We start from the raw sequence: 15,108 nt of genomic DNA on the forward strand, positions 1-15,108 counted from the left end.
CACATAATTAAGCCTCTTTTACATAATAGTTTTAAGCGTATTTGATATACTTTGCATTTTACACGATAGGTTTTAGCATATAATCAAGTTGGCTAATACTTTGAGTTCTTACTGGCAACACATGTTTGTTAAGTCTGCTAAAATATATTACAGTTTGGAATTCATTGCTAGGCCCACTACTGAATATTATTTTTTGAGCCAAGAAGACAAGCAGGTACATTTTGCATCACAAGGAATCATTTTGTGCAGAATTAGTGAGAGATAAAAATGTGCGTTTTTAATATAGCCCTTGCTTGAGACTTACCAGTTGTACAGTGCGGGGTCTCTGTGTTATGATGCTTGCATTAGCATTAACGTGGAAAAATGGGAACTATAAGTCAAAAACATCCTTGGCTTCCTCTCTAAAGTGCCTATTTATATCTGTTTAGTTGAGAGACTGAAAAAAATAAAATTGGAGATTTGAAGTATACCGAAACTTTCAGACTATTTTGGAAAAACCTGGGTCTCATGGTGGTTGAATTTTATAAAAGCATTTTAAATATAAACAAAAATGTATGTTTTTCAAGTTAGTGTCATATCCACTATTCTATTATACATCTGGAAATGTTATTAAATACACACAATAGACCAATACAAATGATGTTTTTGTAAACAAAAATGATTATTTTGTAAAAAATCAGCAAGTGTTTAATTCTAATAGTGCTTGTAAGGGGTTAAATTCATTCTTTATGATTATTGTTCGGCACTAAAAAATGTAAAAACCCTTCTAGATTTTGTTTAATTGATTAGAATATTTTGGCGGTAAAAATATCGGGTATACTTGCTATGCACACTTTTTTTATTAGTGTTTTTACAGAAAATTCCTGTTCCCTAAACAATTTATTTTTATTTTTTTTGCTTGCTGTTTTTGTGAGATAAGTTTTTCTATAAAGAATATCAGCCTATATTACAATAATCATGAAGGTGAGTTTTGCTAAGTCTATTCCTATTTTCAATTCTGTTGTAATATTGAGAAATATATCAGTAAATTATCATAGTTTTCCCTAAGTTCACCAGCCTTTTCTACTTCTATACATGAAACATGTAGGTCCTGACCATTGCTCAAACATGCAGCCACTACAGCCCAAGCCTAATAATGGGAAAGAAATACAAGTTTTAAAAGTATGCTTCTGAAATATCTATTGGAAACTATTATAAATGATGATGATAGTCAGACTTAGCCTCAAAGGATGGCATTGTCTTTGAAACATCAGTGAGCTTGTCTTCATGTTTGCCAGTCCACAAACTCAGAATTAAAAATAGTGTTCCAAGGCTTTGAAGTTTATTGACACCAAATTCACAAGAAGCTGATACATAAACCAGAATATTTATTTGTTCATTTACAGTTATGTTGGGGGAGATCTAGTTGATATTTCTAGCACTCCTTTCTAATAATCTGAATGATATTCAAGGACATACGGCTTTCCATTTATAATTTAAATGGGAAAGCAAAATGTACAAAATGACAACAAAACATAAAACAACCACAATATATTTCAAATGTGAGTGCTACAAAAAGTCACAGCCATATAGAGGTTTGTATAGAACAGAACTAGAGCAAATTATTTGAAGGAGGTGTGTTTAATTTATATTTGCTTTTTATTAATTTAAAATATGGGACCATTCTTTTTCCAGTTATAACCATTATAAAACTAAAACAAATTAGAAAAATGAGTCATTATTGTCTATACACATAAAATTTCAAATTATTCAAGCATGCTATCATCCTCAAGTCTACCACACTCTCTATCCTTCATCTCTAGATCTCCCTCCTTCTGCTGAGGCCTAATATCATGCGTTTGAGGGGAAAAATCTGGGTTGTTGTTTTTTTTAAGTAAAGGGAAAATTTATTGGCTCATATAGCTATAAAGTCCATGGTTGGTGAAATTTGCATTTAAGCCTGACTAAATCCAGAAGTTTAAACAATAATATCACCCTATCCATCTGTGGTTCTATTTGTATTGGCATTTCCTTTCCTGATGCCCTCACTCTCTCATGCCATAGACAGGAGCTCAAAGCAGCTTACTCAGTCTTGGTGCTAACAGCCTGCAATCGACAAGGTAGAGATACCCTGTCTCTCCAGCATCTACATTTGAAGTCTTGGTGGAAGCTCTTATTGGCCCAGCTTAGTTTACATGATTATCATTTGAACCAATTACTAAAGATAAAATATTGGAATAGCATGATTGGATAATTCCTGGTCCTATCCCCATTATTGTGATTCAGAGGCTAGCCGTAACCATATGAGATGGGTGGGTTGGTGCTGGTAAAAGCCTGATAGAAGTTGATGTACTGAAGAGGAAAAGATTCTAAATATCAACTATTACTGGGTTCATAGATTTCTCTGCAATAATATTAAATTCATATTTGGTTAATTCAAGGAGTATTTAAGGTTGGACACAAAAGCAAACTTTTATATTTGGGTTATGTGTTTTGGCCTATCCTCGGATTAGTCTTTTTGCTAAGAAAATAATTCACTCATTACAGGAGAATAATGGACTCAACTTTGTGGTTGGGGAACAGACTACTTTACCAATATTACATAAAACAAGCTTTCCTGGACAGAAAAAAAAAGTATCTCACAGGCGGAGAGTTGCAGCAAACAGCTTTCAGCACGTTGAGGTAAGTACTGAAGGGATGTCAGGAGGGCACTAATGACATTTGTGCAGTTCACTCTTTGCATGGCCCACTGGTGCTTCATGTCTTTTTCACTCTGACCTGTATCTGATTTTTCAAGAGACTGGCCTGTAACAATTTCTAAATAAAACAAAAAGACAAAAGCCTTAAAACAACAGAGAATTTTGAATACCCATGGCCAGAGTGTCTTTTGCATAAGGGTGCTTCTTCTCAAGTTTTTTTTTTTTTTTTTTTTTTTTTTGAGACAAAGTTTCGCTGTTGTTACCCAGGCTGGAGTGCAATGGTGCGATCCCAGCTCACCGCAACCTCCACCTCCTGGGTTCAGGCAATTCTCCTGCCTCAGCCTCCTGAGTAGCTGGGATTACAGGCACGCGCCACCATGCCCAGCTAATTTTTTGTATTTTTAGTAGAGACGGGGTTTCACCATGTTGACCAGGATGGTCTCGATCTCTTGACCTCGTGATCCACCCACCTCAGCCTCCCAAAGTGCTGGGATTACAGGCTTGGGCCACTGCGCCCGGCCTTTCTAACACTGGCCAGGAAGCACCAAGATGGACTTTTCGAAATCCTTGAGCTCAGTAACATTTTGTCATATGTCTTGTGATAATCTGGGTCAATTAGCCCTGTCAGCCCACTAACAGATCCCCTTGCATGTTAACTTGAAGGATCTAAAATAACCAGATGTGTCATAGACGTACATCTACTGGCACAGTGCTTGTGTCTGTTCCCTCAGAGAGAAATAAAAAATTCTAGTTCATCTAAAGCTTCAAGGATGTGAAGCAAACATTTCTATATGGGTCACTGGGAATGGTGATAAAAGATGTCATTCTCAGTTTGTCCCCTTGGTTCCCTCACCCATGAATTCTAACTATCAGGATGAAAGCAACATTTAAAAAAATCCCTATTCCACAGGGCATGATGATCAAGATGGCACATAAGTTATGCCTCTAAGGTTATTTCAATATTTCATCATGCTGGAAGTTCCTGGGTGCTGTGGTGTATGGTGGAACTATATACCATGTGATTATTTAAATATCATCATACTTCCTTTGCTATAAAGAGGGAATGAAACATGACAATAATTCAGATATTCCTTGAGAACTCAGGACAGGGTAACACTGGCAATCTCCATGCATTCAGTCTCATAGATACATCTTTCGAATGAGGACAGTCACTGGGAAGAACCATAACTTCCAAAGTGGAAATGGTAAAAATAATCAGCTTGCCAGCGGTGGATCTCCTAGAGAACAGTACAGCATCCAGACATGAACAGCAGTTCATGCTGATAACCCTTTGGACATTTAACAGTGACACTAGCTACTTCCACCTTGGATAAAGGAGCCTGTGATATTGAATCATGCAGAGCCTCCATTTTGTCACCATGGCTACCGTGTTAACGAGCCCAGTAGTGAAAGCGGCCGGGCGATCAGAGCCAGAGACTGGCTAAAATCCACGGGACCAGCAATTTTGTTCTGACAGTTGTCCAATGCCTTCTCTGTGCTGGATACTTTTTGATGGGCATCGGCATGAGAAGTAAAGATTTACACACTTTGAGTCCATTCCTGTAGAACCGATCACATGCTTCTTTCCTGGACCTCTTTGTCTGACATTTTCTGATCGTATTACTTCTAAAACAATAAATAATTAGTGAAGACAGTGAAGAAGAGTTTGTCTCTCTCTTGATCTAGGCCGTTTATACCACTCCGTCGTGTTGATGAATAGTGTACTGCTCAAACCTCTGCCACTGAGATACTTCTCACTGTCCACTATCGGATGAGAGCTGGTCCCAAGACCCAAACCTCTGCCACTGAGATACTTCTCACTGTCCACTGTTGGATGAGAGCTGGTCCCAAGACCCAAACCTCTGCCACTGAGATACTTCTCACTGTCCACTATTGGATGAGAGCTGGTCCCAAGACCCAAACCTCTGCCACTGAGATACTTCTCACTGTCCACTATTGGATGAGAGCTGGTCCCAAGACCCAAACCTCTGCCACTGAGATACTTCTCACTGTCCACTGTTGGATGAGAGCTGGTCCCAAGACCCAAACCTCTGCCACTGAGATACTTCTCACTGTCCACTATTGGAGGAGAGCTGGTCCCAAGACCCAAACCTCTGCCACTGAGATACTTCTCACTGTCCACTATTGGATGAGAGCTGGTCCCAAGACCCAAACCTCTGCCACTGAGATACTTCTCACTGTCCACTATTGGATGAAAGCTGGTCCCAAGACCCAAACCTCTGCCACTGAGATACTTCTCACTGTCCGCTGTTGGATGAGAGCTGGTCCCAAGACCCAAACCTCTGCCACTGAGATACTTCTCACCGTCCGCTATTGGATGAGAGCTGGTCCCAAGACCCAAACCTCTGCCACTGAGATACTTCTCACTGTCCACTGTTGGATGAGAGCTGGTCCCAAGACTCAAACCTCTGCCACTGAGATACTTCTCACTGTCCGCTATTGGATGAGAGCTGGTCCCAAGACCCAAACCTCTGCCACTGAGATACATCTCACTGTCCACTATTGGAGGAGAGCTGGTCCCAAGACCCAAACCTCTGCCACTGAGATCCTTCTCACTGTCCACTATTGGATGAGAGCTGGTCCCAAGACCCAAACCTCTGCCACTGAGATCCTTCTCACTGTCCACTATTGGATGAGAGCTGGTCCCAAGACCCAAACCTCTGCCGATGAGAGCTGGTCCCAAGACCCAAACCTCTGCCTCTGAGATACTTCTCACCGTCCAGTATTGGATGAGAGCTGGTCCCAAGACCCAAACCTCTGCCACTGAGATACTTCTCACTGTCCACTGTTGGATGAGAGCTGGTCCCAAGACTCAAACCTCTGCCACTGAGATACTTCTCACTGTCCGCTATTGGATGAGAGCTGGTCCCAAGACCCAAACCTCTGCCACTGAGATACATCTCACTGTCCACTATTGGATGAGAGCTGGTCCCAAGACTCAAACCTCTGCCACTGAGATACTTCTCACTGTCCACTATTGGATGAGAGCTGGTCCCAAGACCCAAACCTCTGCCACTGAGATACTTCTCACTGTCCACTATTGGATGAGAGCTGGTCCCAAGACCCAAACCTCTGCCACTGAGATCCTTCTCACTGTCCACTATTGGATGAGAGCTGGTCCCAAGACCCAAACCTCTGCCGATGAGAGCTGGTCCCAAGACCCAAACCTCTGCCACTGAGATCCTTCTCACCGTCCACTATTGGATGAGAGCTGGTCCCAAGACCCAAACCTCTGCCACTGAGATCCTTCTCACTGTCCGCTATTGGATGAGAGCTGGTCCCAAGACCCAAACCTCTGCCACTGAGATACTTCTCACTGTCCGCTATTGGATGAGAGCTGGTCCCAAGACCCCAGCTGCCTGGTGCTTCTGACTTACCTTTTTGCAGTGTTTCCGTTGGTTAGAATAAAATCACTCAGCTGTAGAATCACAAGTGTACTCAGTAAGCAGTCTAGGCATGCAGACGTAATTGCTAGAGGATTTTTGGCAGGGCACTAATAGTCTCTGCTTAAGTAGGCAAAATCTTTAAATCTGCTTCCTACATGTCTCCAATTTATCTCCTCTGAAGATTAATTTTATGTATAAAATGGACTGGGTGACAGAGTGCCCAGATACTGGGTTACCATGATTCTGGGTTATCTGCGAGCGTGTTTCTGGATGAGAATACATTGGCATCATTAGACTGAGTAAAGCAGATTGTCCTCCACAGTGTGGGGGGACGTAATCCAGTCCACTGGAGGCTGGAATAGAATAGAAAGCAAAAGAAGAGGGACTTCACCCTCTCTGCTTATTTTCAAGTTAGGACACCAGACTTCTGCACTCAAATTGGCATTTGTATCACTGGATCTGATTCACAGGCCTCTGAACTGGTCCTAAAACAACACCCCTGGTTCTTCTAGCTCTCCGGCTTGCAGAGAGCAGATTGTGGGACTTTGCCTCTATAATTACACGAGAAAATTTTCTAAAATCAATCTCTGTGGGTGAGTTTAATATTTTTCTCTTATTGGTTTTCTTCCTCTAGATAACCCTAATACATTTCCTGAATGTCCCTTAGTGTCAAAAAAGCTGTGCATTAGATGGGAAACACCTGCCTCTCACCCTCATCCCCAATCACCCCTAATTCTTGTCTTCATAATCTATTTGATTTCATGATTGCCTCACTGGAGTTAATTGTCCTTCTTTACAAACCATTAATGCTTGGTTTCCCTTCTCTAATGCCACTTAACAGATCTGATAAGGTGACAGGCATTTTTCAACTATGCTATAACATTCATTTATTGCAAATACACTGTGCTCTTCTTAAACACGGGAATTGTCTTTTACTCATCTCTGTATCTCACATACCTGATGAATACCTAGTGCAAAGTCAGTATTACTTTAATAAATGTTTGCTGAGTGATTTTGAATGGAATAATCTATTATTACCTTCCTTAAGGTAACAATGACAATATCGAGCACAGAGTAGGTATCGAAAATTGTCTATTTCATTGAGCATATTTACAAAGCCTGAGCTGTATAGTTTTTTTTCTCTCAGACTTTGAGTCGACTTTGATTCTCTTTTAGTTTCTCATAGCCACATAAAACAAGCCCAAAAAAATTGTTTATTTTGAAGTTCTGCCACTGGTCAATAAAAGTCAATGTAAGAAACATTAAAGTGGGTAGAAAGCTTCATGTGCTATTGATTGTTGTACAACTGGATAAACACAGTGATACAGAATGCTTAATGACATAGCGAAAAGACGTATAATGGAGCAGGAGATCCAGCCAGATTCTCTTTTGAAGTTATGATGATCTGCTCCCCTCATGACCCTTAAGTCCAGTGTTAACCGTGCACTTTTTCTGTATAGGGTCGAAACAGTTTTTTGCAAACAATATTAGGAAGTTGGACTCCACACCCTTAAGCACCTGCTCCTTCTACAGCAAACGATTCTGCTTTGACACCATCCCAGGATTCTCTCCATGTAACAGAAGCGTTGCCTTAGGCTCTCAAGCATGTAGAGACATTGTTGACTTATTTGGTATCGTTTTGTGGAAGCCAAGCCCCGAGACAAACAAGCAACTCTCAAACCACAGCAGCAACATAATCAGGATCCTTCCTTACGATTAGATCAAAAGGCAAGTATCTACAATATTAACCCTGAAAATAGTAACTGTTATGCACTGAAAATAATATAAAATGCCAAATTCTGTGTGCGCGATTATCAAGCTGCCGTAAGATATAATGCATTGTAGTAAGAACTGCATAGCAGATACTGCAGCTGAATAATATTGCTCCTGATTATCTGCCTTAGACCTGTCGAGGCACCTCCTAACATTTGTGCAACACTGCCCTACCATATGCCTTGCAGTTTTGCATTTCATTTTTACTTCTGAAATTTCCTTATCCCTGCGTTGCTACGTTTATTGTACTTTCTTCTTACCCAAACTTACCATTTATATAGTCACTTAAAATCATCCTCTCTGATAATGATCCCTTTTCATTATATCTTTATGAAAAACCTGGATTTATTTAGTCCCCAAAGCTACGCTCATAACTGAAATGTTATCTTGTATGATCTTCAAAGCAATTCTGTGGATATGGCAGCTCCATTATGCTTTTTCTTCTTCATATTTGGAAATAGAAGCTCAAAATTAAGTAATTTAGGTAATGTTGCAAATATTTTAATAACACAATGTAAGAAATGAGATCTTTCTATTTTCAGCTATACTTATGACTGATTTCTGAGTCTCCATCATCTTGCTTAATGCCTGGCATATGAGTGTACAGTCAAATATATATTTTGTTAATAATATATAAAAACAAGTGAAAATGGAATAAACCTCAGAACTTTTGCTCAACAGTTTATGCTTTATTTCTCTTTTATTTTGTAAATGTCACTATTCAACATAAAACACAATTTACTATTCTTTGTGTCAAGAAAATGCAGCAAAGTATTTTAGATCAGTTTTCTTCAAAGTGAAGTGCTTGTTTATCAGGAGAGCTTTAAGACATACTATTATAATGCAAGAAAAATATACTAGAAGTTAAGACATATTGTTAAAAAATGTTTTGTTATGTTTTTGGTTAATTGAGTTTTAAAAAAAATTCTCAAATTTTTATTGCAATAGCTTTAAGGGTAAAAGTGGTTTTTAGACATAACTTTTTATCAGTAAAATAACACATATTGTTTAAAAAGCCAAATGATGCCAAAAGAGCCTTAATGAACATGTCAGTAATCCTCACCTCCTCCCCATGATCTTGTTCTGCTGGATCCAAAGCAGATGTTCTTCATCCTTCTAGGCGTTTATCTTGGCATTCCACTCCAGGTTGCGATTTGTATTTGCTTTATAACTCATCCTGGCAATTTTATACTTTGCATTTTGAATTTTACTTAAAATGATGGTATGGTAATGCAAATCTATCTCCTTATAAATATACACATATTGAGGGCCCCTACAACAAAATATACTTTGAAAGGAATTTGAAGAATTAAAAACAAAATAATCAAGTCTGACTGTGATCTAGATCAGTAACATCAGTGTCTTCTAATCACAGCTATTGGCAGATGTTTATCCAGGAGCCTTCCAGGAGCAGGAGGAATGTTTACTTGTTTGAAATGGGCTACGTGTAATAACCACAGTTCTTGACAAGAATATCCTACAGGATATTGGAGACTGGGTAAGTCCTTCGGTGCTTAGAGTCTTTCACAACTTACTTGGTGAATATCTTTAATAGGACAGAAACAACATAAATATAAAGTAGACACCAGAGTTTTAAATTAAGTCTCCAGCAAATATACTTGTCTCTAAGCCAAATGAACATTGATACTAATTCTCACCCAAAGGCTTTCTTTTTTCATTAATCTAGTCTTTACAAACTCTGGTCAGTGAGTTAGTGTTATGAATGAGACTTGCAGACACCATGAAGCCACAGGGGAGAAGGCAGTTATTAATAGTGTAAATACTCATAAATTTATTTCTTTTACGTGGAATGCCTGCAGCCTTGTTTTTTTCTCCAGCCTGTTGAACTAGAATCAATTTATCATGTAAGGTTTCTAGTATGCAATTTTATTTTTACTAAAGAGAATGACTTTTTTTCTAAAGGCATTTTTATCTCTCTTTTATCTAATTAGTTAAAGAATAATAATGTTTAGTAATAACGTATTTCTAAAAATCAAATGATAGTTGTTCTTACAAAAATTTATTTAAAAAGATTAATCTTAAATTTATTTATAGATTCAATGCAATCCCAATCAAATTATCAGCATTATTTTGTGAATATTAACAAAGTGCTTTGAAATTTATATGGAGAGTAAAGAACTCAGAAAAGTCAACTGAGTATTGAAGGAGAAGTACAAAGTTGGAGGACTCGACTCTCCAACGACAATAGTTGACACTGCTGGAATTCAAGATGTATTCTGAAAGCACAGTAATCCAGACGGTGTGGCACTGGTGAAAGAACAGGCAAATAGATCAATGTTTTGGTGGAATAGAGAGCCCAGAAATAGATCAACACAACGACAGTCAACTAAACTGGAATAAAGGACCAAAGGCAGTACAATAGAGGATAGATTGTCTTTCTAACAAATGGCACTGAAACAGCTAAGTATCACCATACGAATATACAAACCTTTCCTGATTTTGCGGACCTTACACCCTTTACCAATATCAACTCAAAATGGATCTCAGGATTAAATGGGAAATAGAAAACTATAAACGTCTAGAAGGTAACACAGGAGAAAACCGAGAGGACATGAGGATGTCAGTGACCTTTTAGATACAGCGTCAAAGGCAAAATTAATGGAAAATATTGATATGCTGAACACTGCTAAAATTTAAATATTTTGTTCTATGATGGACTTCATCAAGAGAATGTGAAGACAAGCTACGGATGTTGAAAATATTACAAAAGACACATCTGGTAAAAGACAGTTATCCAAAATATTCAAACAACTCCCAAAACTCAATGGTAAGAAAACTAGCATCTTGACAGAAAATCAACAAAGGACCTGAACAGACACCTCACCAAAGAAGATATAAAGATGCCAAATAAGCGTATGAAAAATGTATAACATTGTATGTTGTCTTAGTCTTTTGGGGCTTCTATAATATAATATCATAGGCTAGTTGGCTTAAATAACAAGCGCTTATTTATCACAGTTCTTAAGGCTTTGAAAGTTTAACATCAAGGTGGTCGCAGATACAGTGTGTGATGAGGGCATTTTTATTCCTTTGCAGATGAAGACCTTCTCATTGTATCCTTACGTATCTGAGAAAAATCATTAATCTTTTATTTCAAATTATAAGAACTCTAATTCTATTCATTAAAGCTCTACCTTCATAACCTAATTACCTCTCCAAAACCTCACCTTCTGATACTATCATATTGGGGGTTAAATTTCAACTATGAAATTTGAGAGGAAGACAAACATTCAGTTCATAACATAGATCATCGGGGAAATTCAAATTAAAACAATAATAGGGTACCACTACATATCTATTAGAATGGCCATAACCCCCAGTACTGACAAGGATGTGGGGCAACAGAAACTCATTCATTGCTGATCTGAATGCAAAGTGACTCGGCCTTTTGGGAGACAGTTTGACAGTTTCTTACAAAACTAAACATACTCTTACAATATGATCCAGCACTTGCGTTCTTCAGTATTTAATGAGTTGAAAACAAGTCCACACAAAAACATGCTCACAGATGTTTATGGCAGTTTTATTTACAATTGCTAAAACTTAGAAGTAACCAAGATGTTTTTCAGTAGGTAAATGAATAAGTAATTTGTGGTACATCCAAACGATGAGGTATTATTTGACACTGAATGAAAATGACATGGATGAAACTTAAATTCATGTCACTAAGGGAAAGAATCCATCTGAAAAGACTACATGTCATGACAGCTATATGATATTACAAAGAGGGAAAACTAATATAGAGACAATTAAAATACCAATAGTTGTCATGGGTTAGGGAGGAGAATGTATGTTTAGGGAACTGAAACATGGTATTACAATGATGGATACATTCCATTATACATTTATCCAGAACCATAGTGTGTGCAACATCAGGACTGAGAGCTAATATAATCTATGGACATTGGTTGACAATGTTTCATCAATATAGGTTCATTGATTTTAAGCAACACACACTGTCATGTAGGATGTTGATAGTGGGGAAGGTTGTGCGAGTGTCGGAAGGAGGCTCGGGGGACTCTGTGCTTTCTGCTCAGTTATTCCGTGAAAGGAAAAGTGCTCTCAAAAATGGCTTATCAATTGAAAAAACCCAAACAACAGCAAACCTGATCATTCTGGAACTGTTTGGGCAGGGAAGTCAGATATGGTGAAGGGTTATTGTTCGGAGTCAAGAATGGGCTCCATGCATGGCCTCCACCAGTAACTTTCTCTGATAAAGAATTTAAATGCAGCCTCTCATATGTCTTTCTTCATCCGTGTTATAAATCAAAATTCAACCCCATGTTTCGGGATAATTACACAGGTCAAGGTAAGTGCTATGTGTAATAAGAATCCGTCGTGGGGAAAATAATGGTTTTCTGGAAACAGTGTGCATAAACATTTTGAAACAATTGGCCGCGTGAGTGGCTGTTAGCACAAGCTGGAATTTGCCGAGGAGTTTTTTGTGATAGGTCAGTTACTGAACATCTCAGTTGTTGCGGTTTCACAGACACAAAATGATATTAAGATACCTTCTAGCTTTGTGATCGATCTTGTGACTTTACAGAGCTTTAGAGCTTCATTAAAGTCATCTGTTTTGTTTTTGTTAAAATTCGGCAATCCACTCAGTAACCTTTTGTCGCACATAGGGCCAGGAGTCACCAGATTCTTCTACTGTTGTCTGGTTTTAAATACGGCATCACTGTCAAGGGGCGGGATCAGCATGTGGCAGTAAAACTTTTTTCTGACAGTAGAAACCCTAGATGTCTACCAGAAGCTTTGGACAAATAACCTGAAATTTGTCCAACCGCTGCTTAAAAATATTTACTATAACCCGGAAGAGTAAAACAATCACCAAGAAAATAAAACACATTTTATTTTGATTTTCTTTCCTAGGTATAATTTGTTCTTTATATATTGATCAAAAATGATGCTCCCTGAGAGTGAATGGAGCAGAAGACTGAAAGAGAAGAAATGGATTTTCTACTGCCACCTCGACTAACTCCTAAACCTATTTACTGATTTGAGGTATCAGGTTTGTCAAGTGTTCATCCATTCCAGAGAAATCTTATTAGGGCTTCCCTTTATGGCAGACAGAAATATGAATCATGACACATGGACACATGGAAGGAAGCAGCACACATTAGGGCCTGCTGGGGATTGGGATGGGTGGAGGGAGAGTATTAGGAAAAAATAGCTAATGCGTGCTAGACTTAATACCTAGGTGATGGGTTGATAGGTGCAGCAAACCCCATAGCACATGTTTACCTATATAGCAAAACTGCACAGCCCACACATGTACCCTGAAACTTAAAACGAAAATAAAAAATTTTTTAAATGAATCAGATGCGGTTTATTCCTCCAAGAGCTAACAGCTTGAAGGTGATGGGCAAGGCAAGAGCACATGACAAAAGGTGTAGTGTGTGCATTTACAAGGCGGGTAAGAAGTGTTACGGCAGAGAGCTGGAGCATCCAATTCTCTCTGAGCGACTAAGTCTAGATTCAAAATGGAGTGGGACATTAGAACACCTACTATGTGCAAGGTACTGCTCACGAATTATTTCGAATCTTATTAAGATTATGATTACTATTTCCATTTTATTGACCAAAGTTCTGAGTTTCACAGAGGCTATGCCATTCATCCAAAGTCATTCAGCTAAAGTTAGCTGAGATTATATTGGAACGAAGGTCTATCTGACTGGCTCTAAGCCTACATATTTTAAAACACCACACTGTCTTTCTCTGTAAAAGTGTCAAGTTTCCTTCCGGCTGAAAACGCTAACCTTCTACTTTTCCAGTATGCAAAATAGTCACAAATGTTGCAACGCACAGGCATGGATCACTCCAGATTATTCTTGAATGGCATAATTTTTATGACTCGCAACTCTTGTTTTATGCTGCCTCTGTGGGATTTAAAGCGCCATACTGTGAGCCTGGAGGTTTAGGCCATTGATGGCATTTTAAATATAATAGCTAATGTGAGGAGCCTGTTCACTAAATGTTTTTATGGTTATATGCTTATGTATTATCTATCTAGTTAATTTAGTATGCATCTAGGACCCAGTAGGAGGAGCATTAAAACTGTTCTGTCTTCCATGAACTGATCAATAAAACTGAGCCATTTCATGTTACTCAGCTAGCTAAGGAGTAACTGTTTGAGATGTCTACAACTAGCTTCTGCTGTCCACTCAAGTTAATAGCTTCCTATTTGGTCAGTAATTATAGTACTTTGGTGAACAGTGTGCCTTCTGGATTTAGAGACACCTGGGTTTTAATCCCAGTTCTGCCATTTACACAGTGTGTTATCTAAAACAACTAAATTAGCATCCAAACGTCTGATCTGTAAGTTAGAATAATAATTATTTCATTGGGCTGTAGTGAGAATTAAGTGAAAACATATCTAGCGTGCAAAGCACATATTAGTGCTTAAAATTTTAATGTGATTAACTGCTAAAAAGCTACTACTGTAGTAAATATTATTACTATATTATTATGTGAATATCTAAAATTAATTAAAATATGGTCACTTTCTGTTAAAAAGTCCAATTATTAACTAAATATTTACTAAATGATCAGTGCTGTGCTAAAATTCAAATCATTATATCATAAAAATAGAATTTTCACTCGAAGGAATTTGAAGTCTAAAGAAGCAAAGATCCTCATGTTAAACAACTATTCAAAGCAATTAAATAGCAAGGGGGAAAATTAAACTCAGTATGCTCTTTTGAATATAATCTCGTTTCATAATGGTTGAGATGTCTAGCTCCTTTACTCACTGATGTCTTCCAAGCACAAGGAATAATATCTAGCACAGGATGGGTACTCAGGAAGCATGTGTGAATAAATAGATTAATTAAGTGCTGTGTGCCTGCTGGATTGCAGGGTAAATTGTAAGGAGTTGGACAAAAAATGCAAAGGAGCCCTAAGGATAACCCTTCTGAAAAAGCTTCATGGAGAGGGAGGAGTCGAACTGGGAAGGAGTAATAGAAAAAGAGTGACGAAAAGGCATTCCAGACCAGGCCCAACTCTATGCTTGGTTTATCAAATTGTCTCAGGAGTAATTTATGTAACAAAAGGGGTTCACATCGATATTTTATTAAGATTAAATGGAAGAGGAAAAAGAAAGATAAAAAGAAAGAAACAAAGTATATTGCAAGGGTTAAGGATAAGTATTTCCTTTTCTGACTCATTTCTTCAGATGATAACAAGGTACTGTGAAGCCACTGGAATTTGGCAAAATGCCTATTGGG

The 15,108-nt window shown here is 38.2% G+C and overlaps 1 protein-coding gene across 2 annotated transcripts in view; it reads right to left on the reverse strand.

Moving 5' to 3' along the window:
- LOC118145584 (uncharacterized) overlaps positions 1–15,108 on the reverse strand; it is a 440,827-nt gene that overhangs the window by 60,706 nt on the left and 365,013 nt on the right. Inside the window, exon 8 of one of the 2 annotated variants that reach the window (XM_078339362.1) lies at positions 8,527–10,126. The exons of the other annotated variant lie outside the window; for it this stretch is intronic. Coding sequence (XP_078195488.1) covers positions 10,008–10,126 — 119 coding nt within the window. The 3' untranslated portion in view covers positions 8,527–10,007. Of the gene's footprint in view, positions 1–8,526; positions 10,127–15,108 lie in introns of those variants that run through there. 2 annotated transcript variants of the gene reach the window in all.

Source organism: Callithrix jacchus, chromosome 10, assembly GCF_049354715.1.
Source record: "Callithrix jacchus isolate 240 chromosome 10, calJac240_pri, whole genome shotgun sequence".
NCBI lineage: Eukaryota > Metazoa > Chordata > Mammalia > Primates > Cebidae > Callithrix > Callithrix jacchus.